Here is a 25,445-nt window from a genome sequence, read left to right on the forward strand (position 1 = left end):
CTCTCACACTCATCAACTCTTTGTTTTCTTACTATAGATTGTGCTCATTTTTTGCATAGCTTTGCTGAACTTAGCATGTGAACCCATAAGAAAAACAACTCACAAAGCCCATCATAAGCAAAATGGGTCCAAACTCTATTATGAACAATGCCAAAGACTTAGTGCCCATATTCCTTCACTCTGGCTTAGAAACACGCCTTTATAAAATGGACAATATGCTCTTAAACCTTCATATGCCACACCATCTAGTTTCCCAAGCAAGCTTGCCTAATTCCATCAATGGCTCGTTTGCTTCATTATCTTCTAGTCCTCCTTTCTTTCTCTTCTCTTGTTTTGGCATCCCCACCACCCCAAGCCAATTTCAAAGCAAACAAACTCGTTTTACAAGTGCACATAGATAGTCCCACAAATCTTCATGTGGCTAATGTCCACACCCCTCTTTTGCAAGTTCCATTTCTTGTTAACTTACAAGGGAAATTCTTGTGGGTTAATTGTGATCAACAATATTTGACATCAACCTATCATGCTCCCTATTGCCACTCCACTCAATGCTCTAAAGCCAATAGCCACACTTGCCACACTTGCCCTTACACGGCTAGGCCCGGGTGCCATAACAACACATGTGGGCTCATGGTAGAGAACCCGGTGACACATCAAAGTGCCATGGGTGAACTTGCACAAGATGAGCTCTTAATTCAGTCAACTCAAGGGTCTAACCCAGGACCAATGGCTAGGGTGCCTCAATTTCTCTTTACTTGTGCACCTTCCTTCCTATTACAAAACGGGTTACCAAAAAAATGTTCGAGGGGTTATTGGACTAGGCCATGCACCAATTTCTGTACCAACTCAACTTGCTTCACACTTTGAATTTCAACCAAAATTCGCCTTGTGCCTCACATCTTCCACACGCAGTAACGGAGTCATTTTCTTCGGAGATGGACCATACTATATGCATCCAGGTATTGATATTTCACATCCACTAAGCTATACCCCATTAACCGTGAGCCAAAAAGGAGAGTACTACATACAAGAGAGTTCAATAAAAGTCAACAACAAACTTGTTCCACTAGACACATCTCTTCTATCATTCAAACAACATGGTTTAGGTGGAGCAATGATCAGTACCACAACTCCTTATACAATTCTCGAGCACTCGATTTTCACAACAGTTACTCAATTTTTCTCTAAAGAGCTCTCGGGGGTACCCCAGACAAAACCTGTTGCACCATTTGGGGTATGTTATGAATCAAACAAAATTACAAGCTCAAGGCTTGGACCTGGAGTTCCCAACATTGACCTTGTGTTGCACACACAAAATGTTATATGGAGAATTTTTGGTGCAAACTTAATGGTGCAGGCACATCTGGGTGTGACTGTGACATGTTTAGGCTTTGTTGATGGAGGGTCTCATCCAAAGGCTTCAATTGTCATAGGGGCATACCAATTGGAGGACAATCTGCTTCAGTTTGATTTGGCAAAGTCAAGGCTGGGATTAAGCTCCTCGCTGAAGTCTCGAAGGACGAATTGTGCCAACTTCAACTTCACTTCCAGTCCTTGAGAGTTTTTCTGATCATATTATGTACTTTTGTACCTATGTGGTAATAATAATGTTAATAAAATAAAAGGTCCTAGTGACTTTGATGGCTATGAAGTATGGTTTAGTCCAGAACTTGCTCAACTGGGTCTCAAATCCAGATATAACAATCATTCGGATATGATTGATCATTGGCTGATTACCTAGTTTGATGAAGATGTTATTGTTCGTTTCATGTCTCTAAATAAACTAGCTAATAGCTGGATTACTCTCTTCTGTATTTTATATTTGTTATTAGTTTTTGTGAGATTAAGGCTATATTGTCACTGTCTGAATACTGGGATACATGTCACATCGAGGGTTGTATATCTAAAAAAATACACAACCCAACTACAGTAAGTTGCTTAATTTACAACTTTAATTGTTCACTTGGATGGAAACTTAAAAGACGTTATTTTATTCACCATCTCTCTTCTAGTTGCTAGGAAGGCATTATTTTATAATATTTTATGATGTAATATTATTTTATTGTGTTGCATAGAAAAATAAAAATTAGGATATTAGGTGTATTGTAAGAGCATTCCCATTAAGGATGTTAAAAGTGTCATATGCTAAATTTTAGCACCAATGCACCAAAAATCCAACTCCATCAAACATTTCAAAACTCAAAAATTTTGAGATACTGCTGCAGTAAGAGCACTATCATCAGGTGTGCCAAATGCCAAATATTTGGCATTTGGCACACCAAACAACAAAAATAGGCTCTCATGAGGTGTGCCAAATGCCAAAAAATTTGGCACACCCCTACAGTACCGTCTCAAATATGAGACGGTACGGACTCATGTGCTATAATTTTTTTTTCATATTTTATTCTCTTCTCTCTCTCCGCAACTCAGTTCTTCTCTTTTTCAGCTCTCTGGTCTCCGTCTCTCCTCTCCATCTCTCCGTCTCTACGCCTCTTTCTCTCTCGCTTTTTTTTTTTTTTTCTGAGAAGGTGATTCCGATCTCAGTTTCATTTTCTTTATCTTTCCGTCTCGGCGCCTCTTTCTCTCTCTTTTTTTTTTTTTTTTCCTGAGAAGGCAATTCCGATCTGAACCTTTGCTCACCGATTGAAGCTCGCTGATCTGAAGCTCTGCTCGCCCAGGGGTAGTCGCCGATCTTTGCTCGTCGTCCTCCATAGTCGCCGTTCTTTGCTCTTCATCCTCCACAGCTCTTGCCGCCGATCTCGTTGCCGATGGTTGGTTGAATTTGGTCATTGATTGATCTGTTGGGTTTGGGTTTTGTTGAAGATTTTGAGTTTTTTTTTTTTTTTTTTTTTTTTTTTTGGTTGAGGTTTTTGGAGTTGAAATTTGTTGGAGATCCGATGATTGTGGTTGTTGTGGCGGTGGTTGTGGCGGTGGTTGTTGTTGTGGCGGTGGTTGTAGCGGTGGCTGTTGGATCCGGTGGTGACTGGGCTGTGCATTTGTATTTGCTATGTTTTGGATAAATATATTATTTTAATGTGTAGGAAATATTATTTTAATGTATAGAATTGAAGTATAGAACATCTGATAAATGATATGTTGTAAAATGATGTTCTAAAATGATAAAGTGGGTTTTTGATGTGTTAAAATGGCATTTTTTTTTAGAGAGCTGATGAGAATGCTCTAAAATTGTATTATTACAACCTCACTGTAGCACAAATCCTAAACCAAAAATTATTTTTTTATTCCAACGGTAACTATGCGTGTATTTGTTTTTTTATTTTTCCCTTCTTTCTTCTCTCTCCTCTCTCACTTTCCTCTTCTCTCTTTCCCGTAGCTTCTTTGTTTCTCTCGGGTTCATGATTTGAGCTCCTCCCCTCCAAGATTCGTCAGTTGGGAACTTCAAAGCCTAAACGCCTTCAAAGTGTTGCCGTCAATATGCAGGTAGAGCTTGACGACGGGGTAATTTGATTTTGTGGGTTGTAAATTTGTGATTTCAAATTGTGATCGGTGTGGGTCTGGTTGTGGGTTTGTGTCGTAGTGGGTCATGGTGCAGTAGATTGGCATGATGGGTTTGCTTTTGTGGAGGTTTGCCGTGGTGGGTTTGTGTGTGTGTGTGTGTTTTGCTCACCGGTGTGATGGGTTTGCCTCTTTGTCTTTCTTCTTTCTTCTCGCCGATCTGGGTTTTGTGATTGTGATGGTGGTTGATTTGTGATTTGGAAGAGGAAGGTAGCGGCTGGGCGGTTTTTTTTTTTTTTTTTTTTTTTTTTTTTTTTTTTTTTTTTTTTTTTTTTTTTTTTCGTGTGGTGGATTTTGGTTGCCACAGTGGAGGTTGATGTTGGTAGTGCTGTGGCGGAGGTGGCTGTGACTGTTGCTATTGGATTTTGTGGAGGTTGTTTTTATATTATTTTAAAGTATTGTATATATTATTTTAAATGAAGTGGGAAAAAAATAGAACTTTATATATAGTGTATTGTAAAATGAAGTGTTAAAATCAATAAAGTAGGTTTTTGAGATGCTAAATGCTAAATTTTTTAGAACTTTTGATGGGAATGCTCTAAAGTGGAATGGTATAATAGATAAAGTAATAAAAAAGAATGGAGTGTGATTTTTCGGCGACAGAGAAGACAAGGGAAGAAGCAGCAGAATTACAAAGAAGCACCAAGAAAGTCAAAGAGGACCTCTCCCCTGGCTCCACAACGAACATAGATGGTGGCCAAGTGAGGGAAACTCTGTCCTATAAGGCAAAGCTCACGGGAGAGCTCCCTGGGGCGTATGCCCAAGCCTTTGAGGTACACTCTGATCCTGAGATAGAAGCTTACTCTGATGATGAAAAAGAGGATCTGTCGAAAGGGGAGGTTGCTATCAAGCTATCTAGAGAGACAAAGCTGCACATCAGGGGAAGATGGGCTCACTCACTCATTGTTAAAGTTCATGGAAGAACTGTGGGCTTTCACTTCTTACACTCCAGAATTATGCAGTTATGGAAACCCGTGGGAAGACTTGATTGTATTGACTTGGGGGATGATTTTTTCTTGATAAAGTTTGGCTTAGTTGAAGATTATGATAAGGTATTGAAAGGGGGGCCATGGTTCATAGGCGAGCATTACTTGACCATACGTGCATGGGAACTGTATTTCAAACCCAACGCCACTGCTTGCTCCAAAGTGGCTGTATGGGCTCGTCTTCCACGACTACCCATTGAGTTTTATGACATGGGTGTCTTGAAAGATATAGGGAATGCTATAGGCCCAGTGTTACGAATTGATGCTATCACAGCTTTCGGTACCCGTGGGAGATATGCGAGAATTTGTGTGCAAGTGGATCTCGCAAAACCATTGGTGAGGAAGGTATTCATCGGATGTTTTGGGCAGGAGGTATTGTATGAGGGTATTAGCTCCCTCTGCTTTACCTGCGGCAGGTTGGGACATAGAAAAGAAGCATGTTCGTACCTTGTTAAGGAGGTAACGGAGACACAGACAGTGCTCAGGGAGCCCGGAAAAAATCTGGATGACGTGGAAAATCCCCAAGATTCATCGTCAGAGACAGTAGGTAACGTTAAGGACGAATATGGGCCTTGGATGCTAGTGGAAAGGAGGAAACAAGGCCCGAGGCAAGGTTTTAACCGTCCAATCCACTTTAAGCCTTGTACAGTCCAAGCTGGAGTTTTTAATGCAAAAGATTTAGGCCATCAGCTTCGGTCCCGTCCAGCTATTGTTCCACCTACTAGCCCCCCTAGCTACTTTCCTGAGGGTAAGCGCAAGTCAGTGGGATTGGACACTTCGAATACTGAGAGTCTGTCCACACCGTAAAAGAAGGAGCTTAACGTTAACCACACTTCTCCCTCAAGTGGTGCGGTCTTGTCTCAGTCCAAAACCAAACACAGCTACTCCAACTACAAAGCAAAAAATGGGTCAAAAGGGAAAGGGAAAGGGAAGTTGCAGCAACAGTTCCAGGGAGAGCAAAAATTGGCAGGAATGGGCAATAAAAATCAACGGGAAAATCATGAGCTTAGCCCCATCAATGCTGGAGCAAATCTGATCAAGCCCCACCATGATCTGGGGTTGGTCCGAACCGAGTCTCATGGAGGCATGGAGTCACATTTTCCCTCTTACTCCCAAGAGCAAGAAAAAGGGGTTCTTACTTTTGACGGATCCGGCTTGGCTGGAGTGGGAAAAACCATGGTGGAGATTTCCAATGGACATTCCATCAAGGGAGGAAGGAAAAATACTGGGGTGGAGAGCACTGTCACTAAATTCGCTGGAGCGAATCTTGCCAAAATCAAATCTTCTGGAGGGAATACAAATAAAGAAAATGTTAGGAATACCGGTCTCAGCTACAAGTTTGATGGGGTGTTTGGAAGCCATCACTCAAGTCCAAATGTGTGGGGAAAGCATCCAAACAAATCTCCTAATTATGTCCAGGGAAGTACCGATGGGGATATTGGAGCATGCGATATGCTTGTCGAAGACCAAGGGAATGGCCAAGACCAGCTTGAGGAATTTGAGCTGGAAGTTGCTGAATCAAGCAAAGAACCAACTCCAAGTTACTAAGGAGCCTGCTACTTTACCTCCAGTATCAATGAATATCATATGCTGGAATTGTAGAGGGGCGTTGAACCCCCGTTTCAAACCTACTCTGAATAACCTTATTAGGAAGCATAATCCACCCATGGTAATCATAACTGAAACTCGAATTGGAGGGAGCCGAGCTAAGTATATCACTGACATTCTGCCTTTTGATGGAGCAATTATTACAGACACCATTGGTTACGCTGGAGGGCTGTGGCTTCTGTGGAAATCTGATGAGGTGGAAGTCACTCAATTGGCAAAAACTGAGCAGGAAATCCATGTTGTTATCAAGGTAATTTCTTCTAATCTTTCTTGGCTTTTAACTTGCATTTATGCTAGTCCTAGATTTGTTGAGCGTAAATTGTTATGGGGCAATCTTTCTAATGTTGCTTTACTTTATAATATGCCTTGGGTGATGTTGGGGGACTTTAATGAATTACTATCAAATGATGATAAGAGTGGTGGTAACCCGGTCAATATGAGTAGAGCCCTCCTGTTCAAAGACTGATTGCACTCTTGTGGTATGATTGATTTGGGGTTTCATGGAGCCAGATACACTTGGGTTAATAAGCAGGATGAGGGGTTTTTTATTCAGGAATGGTTGGATAGAGCTTTTGCTAATTGTGCTTGGTCTAATCTGTATCCAGAAGCCACTGTGAGACATTTAACTAGGATTCACTCAGATCACTGTCCAATCCTTTTGTCCTTAGAGAAGACCCCAGAGTTACAACTCCCCAGACCTTTCAGGTTTCAACCGATGTGGATGTCTCATCCTTTTTTTGGAAAATTATTATCGGGTAATTGGACGGATCAACAGGAGTTGGAAGGCAACCTGCAGAAGTTCACTGAGGTAGTGAAGAGATGGAATAAGGAGATTTTTGGGAATATTTTTCAGAGAAAGGCAAGAATTGAAGCAAGACTAAAGGGTATCCAAAAAGCTTTAGCTTATGGTCCCAGTAGGTTCCTCATTAGGTTAGAAAAGCAGCTAAGTGAGGAGTATTGGGAAGTCAGTCAGCAGGAAGAGGAGTTTTGGTCTGTTAAATCTTGGTATAACTGGCTAATCCAAGGTGACAAGAACACAGCTTTCTTCCACACGTCCACTCTGATTAGAAGGAAAAGGAATAAAATTTCCTGTCTTAAAGATAGGATGGGGAATCTTGTTCACAGGAAGGAGGAGATTGTTGGCCTATTGAGGGAAGGTTTTATGCTCTTTTTGAAACTAGTCAGTGTATAGCTCAGAGGGTTCCATGGGACATTCCAAGTTGGCCCAGCCGCTTAATGGAGGAGGAAAGAGAAGTGCTTGAGGAAGATGTGACTAGTAAGGAGGTCAAGATCAGTCTGTGGAGTATGAAGCCATTCAAAGCTCCAGGTCCGGATGGGTATCATGCTGGGTTTTATCAGAGAAATTGGCATATTGTTAAAGACTCGGTTGTTAAGCTTGTTGCTGAAATTTTTGAAAGTGGGTCAATGCCAAACCACTTAAATAAGACCCTAATTACTCTTATCCCGAAATACCCGGGGGCTGATTGCTTGGGCTTATTTAGGCCTATCAGCCTATGTAATACAATCTACAAACTTGTCACTAAAGTACTAGTTAACAGAATACGACCTATGTTAAACAAACTAGTCTCCCCTTTCCAGACTGCCTTTATCCCGGGTAGGAAAGGTATGGATAATATGATCATCGTCCAAGAGCTCATCCACTCCATGAAACAGAAGAAAGGAAAACAAGGTTACATGGCAATCAAGGTGGATCTCGAAAAGGCCTATGATAGAATGGAATGGCACTTCATCTGCGATATGTTAATCATGTATAAGTTTCCTCCAAAATTAATTAGCCTCATCATGAGCTGCATCTCTGGCTCCTCCATTTTAGTGCTCTTCAATGGAGGATGCCTTGAGCCCTTCCTTCCTTCTCGAGGCATAAGACAGGGGGATCCACTCTCCCTATATTTGTTCATCCTTTGTATGGAGTTGTTGGGTTTCTTGATTGATGATATGTGCGTAAATAATCTCTGGAACCCCCTTAAGGCATCCCAATCTGGCCCTGCCTTCTCTCACCTCTTCTTCGCAGACGATCTTGTCCTATTTGCGAAGGCGGATAGAAAGAATTGCCAAAGTGTGAGGGATGTTTTGGATACTTTCTGTGAACTTTCAGGGCAAAAAGTGAATTTGAGCAAATCTAAAGTTCTTTTTTCAGCTAATGTTGATCCGGATTCTTGTGCAACTTTCAACAATCTTTTGGGAATCTCATCTACACACAACTTTGGGAAGTACTTGAGATTCCCCATTAAGTATGGAAACTCCTCCACACGTGATTTCGATTTCATTCTTGACAAAGTTCAGGCAAAGCTTCAAGGATGGAAAGCCAGTCTGCTCTCCATGGCAGGGAGGTTAACTCTCACCAAAGCAGTCCTATCAGCCATTCCCTCAGATGTTATGCAGGGGTGCTATTTGCCTGAGAGGATTCACACCAACCTTGATAGGATTAGTAGGAACTTCTTATGGGGATCCACAGAAGAGAAAAGGAAGATTCATATGATGGGGTGGAAAAAAGTAACAAAACCAAAAGACAGAGGGGGTCTCGGCCTACATGCAGCAAAGGAAAGGAATCTCACCTTAGCTGCGAAGTTATGTTGGAGAATGAAGAATGAGGGGGAGAAACCTTGGGCTAAAGTTCTAAGGCATAAATACTATAGGAGAATGGTTACTAGTAAAGCACCAAAGTCGAGAACCTGGGCAGCAATCAACAAGGGAGCCACTTTGTGTGAGAAAGGTATAAAATGGGTTATTGGACACAATAGTCAACTATCATTCTGGGTAGACAAGTGGCTTGATTTTGGGTCACTAAGGAGTTGTGTGGAAGGACCCCTGAACAAGGGTGAGGAGGAACTTCGAGTCTATGATGTACATAAGGATGGAATTTGGGATCTGCATAGTGTGTCTTTTGAGCTGCCCCCCCTTTTGGTTCACTCTATCCGAGCCATCCCCATCCGAGCTGCTTCGAGAAGGGAAGATCATATTTGCTGGATATCTAGTTCGAAAGGTGAGTTTGATTCTAAGAATGCGTATATGCTAGCTACAGGATTAAACCCAAATGATCCCAAATTTATAGGTAACTGGATTTGGAAGCTTAAAATTCTACCCAAAATACAACTGTTTGTTTGGAAATGTCTTTTAAAAAGCATTCCCACGAAGACAATATTATCTTTGAGAGGTTTTATTGGAGACACATCCTGTGACTAGTGTCATGAGGATCAAGAAACCATTATCCACATTATCAGAGACTGCTCAGTTGCATCTAGATTCTGGGCAAAGGCTGACTGCCCTTCTCATCTCCGGTATTCTTTTGATCTTGATATTACAGAGTGGTTAAAGTTGAATGCATGCTTCTCCTCCCAAGTGCCGGGTAAGGAACAACAATGGGCCACCTTTTTTCTATTTGGAATATGGAATCTTTGGTTATTTAGAAATAAAAGATTGTTTGCTAGGCCATCCCCCTGTAATCTTCATAAGGCAATGGAGAATCAGGTAGCGGAGTATTTTTACTGTGTGTTGGATCATGTAAATGGCACAAGAGTAAAGCGGATGGCAGTGGGATGGACCAAACTGCAGCCTTTGTGGACAAAACTGAACACTGATGGGTCAGCGCTTGGCAACTCGGGTCTTGCAGGTGGAGGAGGAATTATCAGAGATTGCCATGGAGAATGGATCAGTGGATTCGCTAGATCTATCGGTTTTACCACTAGTTTTGCTGCAAAGTTTTGGGCATTAAGGGATGGACTAAAGCTTTGCTTGAGTCTTGGGATAAATGCAGTAGAAGTAGAAGTGGATGCCTCATCCGTTGTCTCTTTACTTGCTAATGCAGCAGAAACTAATAGTGAGATTGCTTCTCTTGTTGATGGCTGCAGGGACATGCTAAAGAGATTTCCTCAAGCTCGGATCAACCATTGTTACAGGGAAGGTAACAAGTGTGCAGACAGACAAGACTTGGTACTGAAATGGAGAAAAATTTTGTTGTTTTTGAAGCCCCTCCCTCTGTTATTACCCCCCTTTTATTTTTGGACAAACTGGGCACGACCCAGGATCGTATTTGTAATGAAGTGGTCCTAGCCACTTAAGTTTAATGCAATATCCAATTTACCAAAAAAAAAAATAAAGTAATTTTTTAAATTGTAAAATAGCAACTTTTATACAACCCCAAATGCTAGTGCTTAGAAGCAAACAAAGTTGCTCACCAATGTCACCATGCTGGCAAGACATGCCTAGGGCACGTTATGAAGTTTCAGACTTGGATAGAAGAAGCTCCTTTGTGCTTTCGCAACTCCTCTTAGATGTATCTAGTTAACATTTTTTTTTTTTTTTAAATACCTGTTGAAACTCCCAAAAGAAAAAGAACAGGGAAAAAAAAAATAGCACTACCTAACATAGTTTTCGACCAGACTATTCCTTTGGTTTAAGTCAAATCCAGCTTCATTATTATATCAGTTCAATTTGTACGCATATATAATGTAAATTAGTGATTTGATTTTCAACTTGTATATTAAGCATCTCATGAAAATAATATTAACACAATCAACCATGAAAATCTTACTTTTATCCTAAGCAATTTATGCAGTGGATTAATGAATTTATTGCACAAGTTTAATATTTATTCCTCACACAAATATCATTGGCGATTTATATCAACCACAGTTATGATAATAAATCAGAAAAGTAGTGATAATAAAGCAATTAACATGCAACGCAAAGATATGGTATCAAAGTAGAATACTAATGAAGAACCTCTATAATGGAAAAACCACTTCGATGATCCAATCCCATAGAAAACTCACTAGAAGAAATAGTTATAACAAGGTACTTACAAAACCTTTGCACAACTAGACACTCTATTATAATTTTAGAAAACATCTTGCTTGCCTTTCCATCACATTTCCCCAAAATCTCTATTATAACAATTTAATGTATTTTCAAGAGATTCTTCTGTTGTAGGTTATCAGGAAAGTTTCTCTCTCGCTTGGGACAGGTGATTTTCATCTTTCCCAATGACTGTAGAACTTTTGTCCCTCCTTTCAAAGGTGGGTTTCTGTTCCTCTCAGTGACAAGTGCACTGAGAGGCTTGTGGGTATTTTTCGTGGGTCACTGGGAAACAATTCCTTCTTTTCTCCTTTTCTCCATCCCTTTCTGACTTTTCTTTTCTTTCCTTATTGACTTCTAAACCTCCTTTTTCTTTTTTGGTTCCTTTCCAATAAAATCACGTTATGGAAGACCTTACAAAAACGTGGAGCAAGCTTAAACTTTCAGATTGTGAGGGTTCCAGTGTTAGACTATTAGAAAAGCATGCTGTAACAGAGTGGGTACTGGCAGCCAAGTTTCTAACCAGGCGAGTACTCAACCTTAAGGCTATTGCAAAAACCTTCTCCCCCCTGTGGAGAGCTTCAAAAGGCTTCCAAGTTAGAAGGGAGGAGGACCACATTGTCCTCTTTACATTCAAGGATCAGCCTAACATGATGAGAGTCCTAGCTGGGGAACCTTGGAGCTTTGATAAATATTTGGTGGTTATGCAAAAGTTTGATGGCTCAAAGGACGTGAGACATATGGGGTTTGAACTTGCCACCTTCTGGATCCAAGTCCATGATCTCCCGCTCAGGTTTAGAAATAGGAGGGTGGCTGAAAAATTATGCGAAGCCTTGGGCACAATAAATCACGAAGAAGAGGAAATGGACATAGCAGGGGAAAGATTTGTGAGGGTAAGGGTTACTCTAAACATTTCCAAACCTCTTTGTAGGGGTAGAGTGATTACCCTAGAGGATGGAAAGGATTTATGGATTCCTTTCAAGTACGAACGACTCCCTAACCTCTGCTATAGATGTGGGTGTCTGTCGCATGATGAACGTAGCTGTGAGTTAAGGTCTGCTAGTGAAGGAAACTAGGGAGAGGAAAGCCCTCAGTTTGGACCCTGGCTTAGAGCATCTCCTTTTTTGCCATCTAAGAGTAAGCTGGTTACAGTTCTGAGTTTGAAAGAGGAAAGTAAGAAAGACAATCAGCTCCCAAATCCGGTGCAGAGCAACAAAGTTCCAGTAATGGTGCTCTGGACTGACAGCCCCTCATCGGAGGTAATCCGTCCCGAAAACCAAGGAAGTTTTTCAAATCCAAATGTCATGATGGATCCGGTTTTTTAGCTGAAAGTTCCGACGCCCCCAGAAGTGGTGCAGAGTGACATGACTGAGGCAGGTCACATGCAAGCTAGTGCGATAGAGCTGGATGATGTAACGGAAGCGGGGAAAACTTTTGAGGAGATGTTGGAAGCTTTGGACAAGGAAATTGAAAGGTACGAGCACTCTCCCAATATTAATTCTGAAATTCTTACCCCCTTGGGCCCAACCAAGTCCAGCCCAACAAGTGCTACCCCTTCCCCTTTTATTACTAGCCCATTAGCCAACATTACAAACTTAAGCCCAACCTTGCCTATCCCAACGCCCACTTCTTCTCCTAAATGGACTAGGATCATGAGACAAGTGGGCTCTATTGAGGAGTCTGAGGACCTCAACGTTGCACTAGGAAAAAGAGTTGCTCACCTCCCTCACTGTGACTCAAAACCTTCTAAACGTAGAGCCATGGTTACGTTAGACCAGAAAGAAAACATTTGCCCATCGGTGGAGGCTGGTTCCCAGCCCCGCCGAGATCAATGAGTTGCCTATGTTGGAATGTGCGGGGGCTTGGGAACCACCGTACGATTCATGAGCTTGCTAACCTAGTGCGAGTATAAGACCCCTCTGTCCTGTTCCTAGCCGAAACTTGGGCAGATAAAGAAAGGCTAGAAAAAGTGTGTGATGATCTTAACTTTGATGAGAAATGGATAGTGGACAGAATTTCTAGAGCTGGAGGTTTGGCTCTTTTTTGGAAAAATTCTGTAAGTATTAAAGTAGTTGGTTCTTCCCTTAATTTTATTGATGCAATAGTCAATGATGGTCAGGTGGATGCTTGGAGGTTTTCTGGCATCTATGGTTTTCCGGATTCAAGAAGAAAGGTGGAAACATGGCATCTCTTACGTGATCTAAATAATAAGTTCCACCTTCCCTGGGTTTGTGCAGGGGACTTCAATGAGATCCTTAGAGCTCATGAGAAACTCGGCGGGTCTCAGTGAAGGGAAGTGGAGATGGAAGCGTTCCGAGATGTGGTTGATGAGCTTGGTTTCATTGACCTTGGTTTCACGGGAAAGAAATTTACTTGGAGGGGAAAAAGGGGTGAGGCAATGATCTTGGAAAGACTAGACCGGGCCTTCGCCACCCTTGCATGGTTGGAACTTTTCCCAGCCACTCGGGTTCAACACTTACACTCCAATGCCTCTGACCATAACCCTATTGTCATCAAGCCTGAAGGGATAGTGCATTGTAAAAATAAACCTTTTCGCTTTGAAAGCATGTGGCTGAAGGATGATGGGTGCAGGAACACAATAAATGTTGCTTGGGGTTTACCATCCCCTGTGAGCGATATGAACCTTGTTGCCTCAAAAATTAACTTGTGTGGAGTGAAGCTGGTTGATTGGAGTCGGTCTGCCTTTGGGAGTATCAAAAGGCAGCTTTCTGAGGCGTCAAAATCGCTTGTCCTTGCTGAAGAGGCTGCTGCAAGGGGCGGCTCTTATGACCAGGTCCGAAGCATTAAGCCAGTTATCAATGAGCTCCTTGACAAGGAAAGCATGATGTGGTTTCAGAGAGCTCGTTCCTTGTACCTACAATCAGGGGATAGCAACACCCGTTTCTTTCACAGCAAGGCCTCCCAAAGATACAAGAGAAACTGCATCCAAGGGCTTAAAAATAACCAGGATATTTGGTGCACGGCTGAGCATCAACTCCAAGAGATTGCTAATGCTTTCTATTGGGACCTCTTCACCTCTTGCAGTCCGGAGGAAAACCACCCAATTTTTGATTCCATCCAGCCAGTGATCTCGGCGGACATGAACAAAGATCTTGTTAGGGTCTTCATAAGAGAGGAGGTGGAAGCAGCTCTAAAAGATATGGAACCGCTCTCGGCCCCTGGCCCGGATGGTAGGCCTCCTATTTTCTTCCAAACTTACTGGTCTGTGGTTGGTGATGATGTTACCTCTGCTGTTTTAAACTGTCTTAATAATTGCTCTATGCCTGCTGAAATCAATCACACATTTATAACCCTCATCCCTAAAGTTGAGAGCCCTGAACGTATCTCTGAATTTAGGCCTATTAGCTTATGTAATGTGATTTATAAATTGGTCTCGAAGGTGTTAGCTAATAGGCTCCAGGGGTTACTTCCTGATATAATCTCTAAAAATCAAAGTGTGTTCCAAGCAGGAAAACTCATTTTTGATAATATTTTGATGGCATATGAAACTCTCCATTATATGAAGCATCAATCTGGAAAATCTGGTTTTTTGGCTCTTAAATTGGATATAAGCAAAGCATATGACAGGGTCGAATGGTCTTTTCTGAAAACATTAATGTTAAAAATGGGCTTTCATGTGAATTGGGTTAACTTGATGATGATGTGCATCACAACAGTCTCCTACTCTCTCTTGATCAATGGGGAACCTTCTGGAAAAATCACTCCGTCCAGGGGTATCAGACAGGGCGACCCAATTTCCCCATATTTGTTCCTTCTTTGCTCTGAGGGCCTTCACGCCTTGATTGAGAATGCAGCCCAGGCTGGTCTTATACGTGGCATTTCTATATGCAGAAATGGTCTGCGATTAACACATCTGTTTTTTGCAGACGATAGCCTCATATTCTGCAGGGCTTCAATTCAGGAATGCATCCACATCCAGTCCATCCTCTCAGAGTACGAGGCTGCCTCGGGGCAAAAGCTAAATCGAGAGAAAACGACCCTCTTTTTTAGCAAAGCAACCTCAGCGAGTACTCAGGAAGACATTATCAACTTACTAGGGGTCTTGGAGGTAAAGCAATACGAGAAATATCTTGGCCTCCCTCGGCAAGAGGGCTAGTTTTGCCTTCATCAAGGAAAGAGTATGGTCGAAGTTGATGGGTTGGAAGGAAAAACTCCTCTCTTAGGCCGGGAGAGAGGTTCTCATAAAATCTGTAATCCAAGCGCTCCCATCCTTTGCCATGAGCTGTTTCAAATTACCTTCGACACTTTGCCACGAAATTGAGGTCATGGTTCGTAAATTCTGGTGGGGGCAACGTGGTAGCCGAAGAAAAGTGCATTGGGTGAAGTGGCATACTTTGTGTCTCCCTAAACAGAATGGGGGTATAGGTTTTAGGGAGTTTCAGCAGTTCAATGATGCTCTTCTGGCCAAGCAAGTGTGGAGGCTACTCACTAACCATGACACTTTGTTCTACAGATTTTTCAAGTCAAAATACTTCCCCCATGGTACTATTTTTGAGGCAAAAAATAACTTGGGCTCTTTTGCTTGGAAAAGCATTCTTAGGGGTCGGGACATCATCAGTAGGGGTGCTAAATGGAGGGTTGGTAATGGTCGGAATATTATGGTTTTCGCGGACCAATGGCTGCCTAATGAAGGCTTGGGTAGAGTATCCTCCCCTCCTGGAACCCATGACCCTGAATTACGTGTGGCTTCTATAATTGACCACGGCTTGCACTGCTGGAAAATTGATTTGGTTGATGCTATTTTCTCCCCAGCCGAGGCCAGAGTTATCAAAGCTATCCCGTTGAGTTTTATGGACTCCCCGGACTGGTTGTTCTGGCCTTGGTCTCGTAGCGGAGTCTACTTGGTTAAATTGGGGTACAAGCTTGCTCGTGACTAGGAGTCTCTAAATGCTCCAGGTGCCCCTGCCCAAGCTGTTTGCAATAGCACTTGGAAAAAAATTTGGAACCTCCACGTTCCAAACAGAATCCGCTCCCTCCTCTGGCGTGCCTCCATTGACTCGCTCCCCACTAAGGTGTATTTGACCCGTAGAAAGCTGCTGCAAGTCGACACCTGCCCCAACTGCAACCTGGAACCTGAGACAGTAGTTCATGCCCTGTTTTCCTGTAAGAAACTTGACATCGTGTGGCTTCCAAAGTTTGCAAAGCTTAAAGAGCTTTCTGCTTCTCTCTCCAGCTTCGCAGACCTTATGTCCTTAGCACTTCAGGATCCTATGTGTGTGGAAGAGTTCGCAAACACTATATCCCTGCTTTGGATGACTAGAAACAGAGCATTCTTCAATAGTGTCTGCTTGCCCCTTGTAAAAATCCCAGAGCAGGCCCATGCCTTGGTGCAAGAATTCCACCATATTCGGCCAACTCATGCAAAAATCCCAAGAACTGCCCGTGCGGTCCGCTGGAAACCGCCACCCCCTAGTTTGGTGAAAATTAATTTCGATGGTGCTATTTTCTCAACCCATTCCTCAACTGGTCTTGGCGTGATAATCCGTGACCATGCTGGACTGGTTTTGGCTGCCCTGTCACAAAGTATTCCCCTGCCTACTTCGGTGGAGACAGTGGAAGTGATGGCAATGAGAAGAGCTCTCTTGTTTGCCAAAGAGCTTGGTTTTGAGAGAGTTGTGGTTGAAGGAGACTCGGAAGGGGTCATTAAAGCTATCAAGGAAAAATTTCTCCTCTCTTCTGGCTGGGGTCACCTCCTTAAAGATATCCATGCTCTTTCTCTTTCTTTTAGTTGTATTTCTTTCCTTCATGTTAAGTGTTTGGGTAATCGGGTTGCTCACTCTTTAGCCCGTAGATCTTTTTGTAATCCTTTGATAGTTTGGATGGAGGAACTACCCCCAGACTCTGTTGATGTTTACAACCAAGATCTTGGCTTTATTAATGAATAGCCTCTGCCCTCTTTTGTGGGCTAACCTCTCAAAAAAAAATGTATTTTCAAGAAGACTGATTTGTGCTCAAGGGAAAACTCTAAAAAAAAAAAAAAAAAAAAAAACCCACAAAAAAGCAGGTTCCAAATATAGAAATTTATAATGATGCAAAACATACAAAAAAAATAATTATCTCATAAAATCAAACTCAACCCTAACACAATTATATTCATTTAACCCAAATTTGATATGTTTTGACATTAAGATTTTTTTTTTTTTTTTTTTGGATAAAGACATTAAGATTTGCTAACATGTCTAGAACCCTAACATCAATTATCATAATCTAAATTTAGTGATAACCAAACTATATATAAACCCCTTTGCAACTATATGTGCTAGTCTGCTAGATATATTAAGAAAATTAAAGACTCATGAGTTCGTGAGGAAAACACCAAAGGTTCAAAATTTTCAACTGGTTAATTAAAGAAAAATCCATTATTGGTTGAATACATTTTAGTTTTGTTGTGTACTAAATTTGCCTCTTCAAAACATATTGTTGCATTTAGATGACTACATCTGTCTCTTCGAAGTTTTAGAATGATCACAGATAAGGAAGTCAAACATGGACCATGTTCTTTTGCTTGCTAGGAAGATATGGACCTAGTTTGGGGTACAAACATCGTCTATGAGGTCCAATATGAGGCCTTCCCATACATGTTGCCATATTGGTGAAAACAATCTCTTGTAAATTACTAAATTGTAATCCCTCAAGTTGAATAACAGTAAGGTTGAAAGAGAAAAGAAGCAATATTAGATCATAACTTAAACAACTCACCCTAATTTGTTAAGAGAGAGTAGCGTCTGTAGACCTTTGGCCCTTCTGCTCACGCACCTTGAGTCTGACCTTAGGGAATTATATTGTAGGCTAAACTGCTAAGTACAACGCTAAAGTTTGGAGTTGTTTAAATTTTACACCTTGAAATTTGAGAAATTGGATTTTACACATTGAAATTTGATTTTGTTAGCAGAACTCCACCTTTCATTAGATTTGGCACTAAGTGGCATGCTGACATGTTGATGTGTATTATTTTTTTTTCAAACCAACTTCCCAAAACTACTAAAAATCATACTTTAGTTCACACTAAACTCATTTCTTTGTTTTAAGTGAAACGACATCATTTGGGGAGGCTGATTCACACACATTAGCATGCCAACATGTCACTTAACTGGAAAAACTAATAGAGGGTGAGATTTTGCTAACGAAACCAAATTTCAAGATGCAAAATCCAATTTCTCAAATTTCAAGGTGTAAAATCCAAACAACCACAAATTTTAAGGTAACTTTATAATATACCCTATACAATATTAAGACGACATTCAGTTATATGAGACTTGCTCACCTTAATAACTATCGGAATAACTTTCCTCACTTTTTGATGTGGATATTAGGATATTTTACTCGACTTAGTTATTGTGGCAAACAAAAAATCTTTAATTTTTTACCTCAAAGGGGTTTGAATTTCAGATTTTTTTAGCCGATGATAAAAAAATTTACTAGTTGAGTTGATTGGAACCCATAATACAAGTCTATTTAACTCATAAATAAATATCATTTCAATCCATCTTAAAAGAATAGGCTAGGGGACTTAGGTGTTCATTTCTCAATGAAAAAAAATATTGAATTTTAAATGTAAAATTGAGTAATTAACAAGCTATTTTTACTTATTCTGTACTGTTTCAAAACTATTTGGATATACAACCCTTTTTAAAAATTTTCAATCAAACATAAAACTCATCCCTTCAAAAGACGAGTTTGAACTCGTCTCTTCAACATATGATATTTGTAAAAGGTTAAATTACAACAAATAGTTTGCAATTTGATGTGATAATAAATGTGATTTGTACCACTTTTTTTTTTTTTTGGATAGAGGTGATTTGTACCACTTTATCGACGAAGTAAATATTATTTAATTTTTAATGATTTTTTTTTAGAGATTTTCAACCTATAGCGTCCGCTCCTAATGATAGCTCTTTATTATCAGACCAAGACACCAATCAGTTTTTGGTGTAGGCGGGGATTGAACCCCAGATCTTTTATACAACTATTAAAAACTTTACTAGTTGATTTAACTGGAACCCACAAATTTTTAATGATTGGTGATACATTAATTTATAATTTTTAGGTAGTAAAATTAATAATATCCCTAACATCATTCATTTTCCAAATTAACCTACAAACATTACTATTTTATTATTATATATTATAGCATTTAACAAAAATGGCCCTTTTTAACATATATAGACTTGCCTTGATTGATATATATATATATTTTTTTTTGGCTGACTTATAATTTCTTCTCTATAATATTAATATGTCAATTTTTTTTTCCTTAAAAAAAATGTCAAATTTAAAAACTCAAGATTTGGAAGTTTTTCTTTTGTTGGATCCTCAAGAATTAGAGTTAATTTTTCTCAATGGGTGAAAGGGCAAATTTCAACAAAGAAAAAAGGTGGCAAATTTTGGTCCTCTTAATATTCCCATAAAAATTAAGAAAATACAAAAAGCCACATCAGCAAATATGGTGGTTCCAACTGTACGTGTCATATCCAATAACAGAACAGCACTAGTGTAAAAATTAAAATAAAAAAAAATAAAAATCCTCTACTCACAGTCTCACTCTCACACTTTGCAAAACTGCATTGACACAAAACAAAAAGAAACAACAACCCCTCCCCATTTCTCTCCTTCTCTCTGAAAATATTACAACTTTCAATTTTTTTAGCTGAAAAGAATTGCACAACTTTTTACAATTACAACAACCATAGAAGAGTCAAACAAAGCAAAAAGGGTTTTTACAAAACCAAAAACCCTCTCAAGAAACCACCAAGAACACACAAGGACAAAAATGCATTCATTTGGGTACAGAGCCAATGCTCTGCTAACCTTTGCAGTGACCATCCTAGCTCTCATGTGTGCCATGGCCTCTTTCTCTGACAACCTCAGCCACCCATCTCCCTCTTCCAGTGTTCAGGTCCTTCTTTATTTTTTTTCTGTCTTTTGGGTATTTTTTATTTATGGTTTTTGATTCATTTTTCTTTGATAGATCTGTGTTTCATTAACTTTTGATTTGTTTTCTTGTGGGTTTTGGGTTCTAGGTGTTGAACGTCAATTGGTTCCAGAAGCAACCAAATGGGAATGACGAGGTAATTCTTGTTTTTTTAAAATGTTGTTCTTTTTATTAAATATCTGGTTATTTGTGAATTAAGCTGCAAATTTTTGTTTGAAATCTGTCACAGTTTTAATGGGTTTTGTGGGATTTGATTTGTTTTCACTTGTTTGTGGGTAATTTATGAACAAGACTCGAAATTTGTTTGAACGATGGTGTAGGCTTTGATGGGTTTTTTGAATTTCAGTTTGTCATTGCTAATTGTTGTTTTTGTTATTTTATTAAATTAGGCCTCAGATTTGTTGTGATATTCTATGGAGGTTAATTGGTTTGTTTGGTTTTGAGTCATATGCATGTCATTTTATGAGATTGGAAATGGAGTAATATGTTTTATTTTATCTGTGAAATTGTTTGAAAGATGGTCTCTTTGAGGTCTATTCTCTAGCCCAATAGAGGGTACCACATGTTTGTGTGACTTCTTATGTCTGTATGTGTATGTATTTGCACGAAGGCTTTGAATTTTGGGTCCAGTAGTTTGGTCTGTTGATAATCAGTTTAAAGATCACTATGTTTCTATACTTATGTGCAGCTGTGCATAGGATTTGCTTCTCTAAAATATTGGACTAATTCCTTGGGCTTTTTTTGGTAATTGTTTTTTATCTGACTAATAAGAAATAACATCATGCCTAATGATGTTTTACAATGATTGTTGTCATGTTATCATCTCTGCTAAAGGAGGGTGTCAATATCCAGTTTATCTGATGTCAAAAATGCATTTTAAAGGTAAAAATAATGCAAAATAGCCCTGCAACATCAAGAGAAGGGGTGCCTCCTAACAAACGGAGTTACAGTGACTAGGCCCAGGTGACTCTTTACCAAAAGCACAAGTCTCTGTGGAGTCATAAACCATGTATGGAGTGACCCTTGTAAAGTTGGTTACTCCACCAATGCTGGATTGGTCCAAATCTAAGGTAGAGCATCCTTAAAATTACAGATAGGATGATATATCATTTTCTTCATTAGCCTCCAAAGCCTTCCCTTTGATTTTAGATTTAACTTTTTGGATCCTGGTTTCAGACCCGAAACCTATCCCAAATACTTCCCAATTACCAATATTGAGTACTAACAGTACAACCAATGTTGGCACCCCTAGAACCTTGGGAGGAGGATGTCATAGTGGTAGGAACATGTTACTTACTGTATCATTATTGAATATAGAGCACATTCCATCTTACAGCAAAGGATGATGTGATTTACATTTTCTTCTATCATTTGGTGTAGTGATAAATGTTAAGATATCATTGAAGTTGACTTCTTTTTTGTTGCATTTTTCTAGACTGGAATTTACAGGTATGCTTTAGATGACCATACCATCTAAGAAAAATTACTGTAAACTGCTAGGAACACATTCTTTGATAAGATTCAAAGGCAGAAGACAATTGCATTTACAATATATTTGGATTGGAGAGAGGAGAGGGGAGGAGAGGGGAGTAAAGGGAAATGGGCTTAGGTTTTACATTCCCCCTTGTTTGGATATTTTTTTGAAAGGGAGAGGGAAAGGATTTGTGGGGGGTTGAAGGGGCTTCCTCATCCCTCTAAACCCCTTCTTTCAATTTCATTTATGCTATGTTTGAAAGTTTGGAGGGGGAGGAGAGTAGAGGAGAATGGTTATCCTTCACCTTGTTTAGATGTTTTTAAAATTAAGTAAGGGAGAAAGGAATAATTAGTCTTTTCATAATTTGTAATTTTGTTAATATGGTAAGGGTAAATTTTGTAATTCATTTGGTCAAGCATTTCTATACTCTACTCTCCCTCCAAATCTCTCAAATTTGGGGGAATTAAAAATGAAGGGTTAGAAGTAGTTAGAACCCCTCCAAATTCCTCCCCCTCCTCCCTTAAAAAACAACCAAATAAGGTAATTTAACTTACTCTTCCTCTCTCTACTCTACTCTCTCCCCCCCTCCATCCAAACAAGCTATAAATTGGGGGAATTTGGAGGGGCAAGGATTCTAGTTTAATGATTTTTAATGTACTTCCAAATTTTCCCTTAATAAATATTAAGTACAAAATTTAATAAATGAAGGGTATACTTGTCCCTTTTTTATATATATTATGATTATTATATTTTCTTGTCCTTTCCATACTACAACCAAACAAGGTTTGGGGTATCTACTCCCCTCTCCTCCTAATTTTTAATACATCCAAATGAGGGGAGGGATGTCTTCTCTACTCTACTCTCTACTTCTCTCCTCTCCTCTCTCTCCAAACTTCCAAACATATTGTTAGGGGGCAGAGTTTGATCTTGAGGAAGGAAAAAGCAAGCCTTATAAAGGATTGTAGAAGAGAAGAGATTCTTTTGCTTCTTATTAGGCTTATTATGTCCTGATCGGCTGTGAAGTAACTACTGTAGGTTTTGGAGTGAGAGAGATCAAATCATTATAGCTTCTTTCCTTTGCAAATGATTAATTACCATATGTACTACTCAAAACCTTTTAGGTGTATTATTGTCTGCTTTTGTTCTTTGATACAATCTATTTTTGCGAAAGAAATTCTTCTTCTACCCAAAACATACCCAATGTTGTTTGAAGCTTCCTGTAATTGCTTATTTTTTAATGTTATTAGATGCTCAAATGCTGAGTGACTGTTACTCTAGTGGGTGACTTTCAATATGTTGAATTAAGGTCAATGATCTCAATTAAGCTAGGAGATACTTGTTATGTATTTCTGGTGGCAAGATAACTTTTTGAAGTTTTACCGTTACCTATCAACTGTTTTATTACTAAAGGTGTTTTAAGTCCACATCAAACTTGAGCAATATTTCCTCTGTACTCTCTATTCACCTATTAGTTGTTGGTTCTAATTGAAGTAACGTGTCTTCCACTTTTGTGCAGGTCAGCTTGACATTGAATATATCAGCAGACTTACAGTCATTGTTTACATGGAATACGAAGCAGGTTAACCATTTGACAATTTCTTGTGTTTCAATTTTGCAATGATTCTTATTCATGCTGTACAGACTGCTTTTAATTGTATTTGGTACAAAAGAGGGTTGTCTGAAATTAATGTTTGGGAAACGCTATGGACTTATCATGCTCACAGCTCATATATGGAGTATAAATATGGGCTTTTATTTTTTTGGTTTGTCTGTTTGTTTGTTTGTTTATTTATTTATTTATTAAGTATATATGGAGTATAAATATGAGGTTCTGGCTAAGATGTTTGGTGTCCAAAACTCCAGGTGTCTGATTAGGTATGTTTTAGAGATTGATATATTTGCACTGAGTTTTAGAATTTCTTAAAATTGCTATTTTCTATCGATGCTAATTCTAAAGTATTCATATGTGTGGCTTTGAATAAGAGTTTGGGATCTATCATTCTAGATATCCTGTTTAGTGTATCTTAAAGATTGATTTAATTGTACAGAAATTCTTTCATATTTCTTTCTTTCCCTCTGTTTTGTTTGGTTGGTGTTATTTTCCTATGATTTTCATGAAAGTTGAAAATCTTTATAAAACACTGCATGCCAATTCATATTAATGGATTTGCTTGAATATAATTGACTCTTCACTGAAGTTCCTGCCAATTATTCTTTTATAATAATATTAATTAACTTCAAAGCTGATTTAGAATTTATATCCACTGTACGTATCTTTTCAGGTTTTTGTATTTCTAGCTGCCGAGTATGAAACCCCAAAGAATTCCTTAAATCAGGTAAGCTTAGGCATTTTGCTGCATTTATATTTTTGAGTCCTCTGTATCTTGTCGTGTTGAGTATTTACGGTTTAGTATTTCATTTCTAGAGATGTATTGAACTAGAAATTGTTGGTCTTTTACATGTTCCCAATTGCCTATGTCAGTGCCACAACAGCCTGTATGGCATGCCCACTTGACTATTGGCATATATTTCATGTTTTGCTGCACAAATACCATGTCCATCGCATGATTTGTTTTGAAATTTCATTTTTGCAGATTTCACTTTGGGATGGCATTATAGCTTCTAAAGAGCATGCAAAGTTTTGGACGCATACCTCTAACAAGTATCGTTTTATTGATCAGGTATTCTGCCTTTATGTAGTAGTCTTACTCAATTCTCTCATCCTTTTCTTGGCTTATGAGAAAATTAATTTCACCTTTCATTTGTGCAGGGAAGCAACCTTCGTGGTAAAGAGTTTAACCTGACATTGCATTGGCATGTCATGCCCAAGACTGGCAAGATGTTTGCGGACAAACTAGTCATGTCCGGATACCACTTGCCGAAGGAATATAGATGAGGTTTCTTGTGTATGTTGTTGTAACTTCAGCCTTTTTGATATGGGGATACAAAAGGTCAGCTGAATTAGGTCATAAACAGGCAAAGTTACATGTTTTAGAGACTGAGAAAATGAATATTGCTTGCAATTTTAGACCCACAAAAATATCGTTGCCAGTTATCAGTTTCTTGCTCCTGCCCCACAACCTTTTGCTCCATTCTCACTTGAGGCATACCTATGAAACTCAGTTACTGAACAGACTTACCTATCAAAACACACATGTTTATTTTTATAGGCCTTTCTAGTTTCTAGGCTGACTAGTCAAAGCATGGAATTAATTGCCAATAATTTTGTTTTGTATATGCATTTCATCGTGAGTGGGATTTTCATGATGGCTTGTTTTGCCACTCATAGTCGTAGGCTTCTTTCTCACGCATGAGATGAAGCATAGACGAGGTTGCAATTCAATGGGAGATACATGCTACACGATTGGAACATGGATTTTATTCTGACAAAATTTTGCAACAATGTTATCCTAATGATTGATTGGTGGTTTAAAATTCTGAAATTGGGTTCAAGTAAAAGGCAACAGCCCAATAGCAACTTTTGTAACATTCCATGTCTGTGGTTCAAATCTTATCTTTCACTTCTTTTCTATGTCTATCTACCTTTCTTTTTTCTACCTATTAAGATAGGAATTATAAAATTGGAGCATGGGGTCCTCTAAAATCAAATTAACAAATTTTATGTGGACAAATTTTCAAGTATAACTTATTCTCTTAAGTTTGATTCTTTCACAATTTGGTCCCATATATATATATATATATATATATATATATTTAAATGCCACATTTTTAACTTCTAAAGTTTTGGATTAAAATAAAATTATTAATAAATCTTTAAATGATAGCATAACAATTTCATTTAAATTCAAATCTTGGGGGTTGAAATGTAAGGTAACAATCAAGCCAAGAGCTGTGTAGCATAGTAGCATTGTCCTGTTCTCCCACTGAGGAGAATTTGGATTCAAATCCTCTTCCCTACTTAATGAAAGCCAAAAAAAAAAAAAAAAGAGTTTAAAATTAAGGCTTGTGAACAAAAACAATTAAAGCTTTTGAACAAAATTTTTATAAGCAAACATGAGGTGAATTTTGTTTTCCCTAGATAAATCGGCAACTTTATTTTATTGAGGATAAAGTTTGGGTATAAACTTTGTTG

The 25,445-nt window shown here is 39.2% G+C and overlaps 3 protein-coding genes across 3 annotated transcripts; all 3 read left to right on the plus strand.

Moving 5' to 3' along the window:
• The first annotated feature begins 279 nt into the window (after nucleotides 1-279).
• On the plus strand, nucleotides 280-1,558 carry LOC115980146 (gamma conglutin 1-like). Its single transcript, XM_031102426.1, is given in 2 exon segments — nucleotides 280-792; nucleotides 794-1,558. Coding segments are annotated over 2 exon segments (1,278 nt in total).
• A 5,033-nt stretch (nucleotides 1,559-6,591) lies between these two features.
• LOC115980148 lies at nucleotides 6,592-7,302 on the plus strand. Its single transcript, XM_031102427.1, has one exon. The coding sequence runs from the start codon at nucleotides 6,592-6,594 to the stop codon at nucleotides 7,300-7,302; it is 711 nt and encodes a 236-aa protein (XP_030958287.1).
• A 12,227-nt stretch (nucleotides 7,303-19,529) lies between these two features.
• Nucleotides 19,530-24,519, plus strand: LOC115979407 (signal peptidase complex subunit 3B-like). Its single transcript, XM_031101437.1, has 6 exons — nucleotides 19,530-19,842; nucleotides 19,967-20,014; nucleotides 22,869-22,931; nucleotides 23,635-23,688; nucleotides 23,947-24,033; nucleotides 24,123-24,519. Exons 1-6 carry the CDS (start codon nucleotides 19,717-19,719, stop codon nucleotides 24,246-24,248), a joined length of 504 nt encoding a protein of 167 aa, XP_030957297.1. The 5' UTR covers nucleotides 19,530-19,716; the 3' UTR covers nucleotides 24,249-24,519.
• The last annotated feature ends 926 nt before the right edge of the window (nucleotides 24,520-25,445 follow it).

Source organism: Quercus lobata, chromosome 3 (assembly GCF_001633185.2).
Source record: "Quercus lobata isolate SW786 chromosome 3, ValleyOak3.0 Primary Assembly, whole genome shotgun sequence".
In the NCBI taxonomy this organism is placed as follows: Eukaryota; Viridiplantae; Streptophyta; class Magnoliopsida; order Fagales; family Fagaceae; genus Quercus; species Quercus lobata.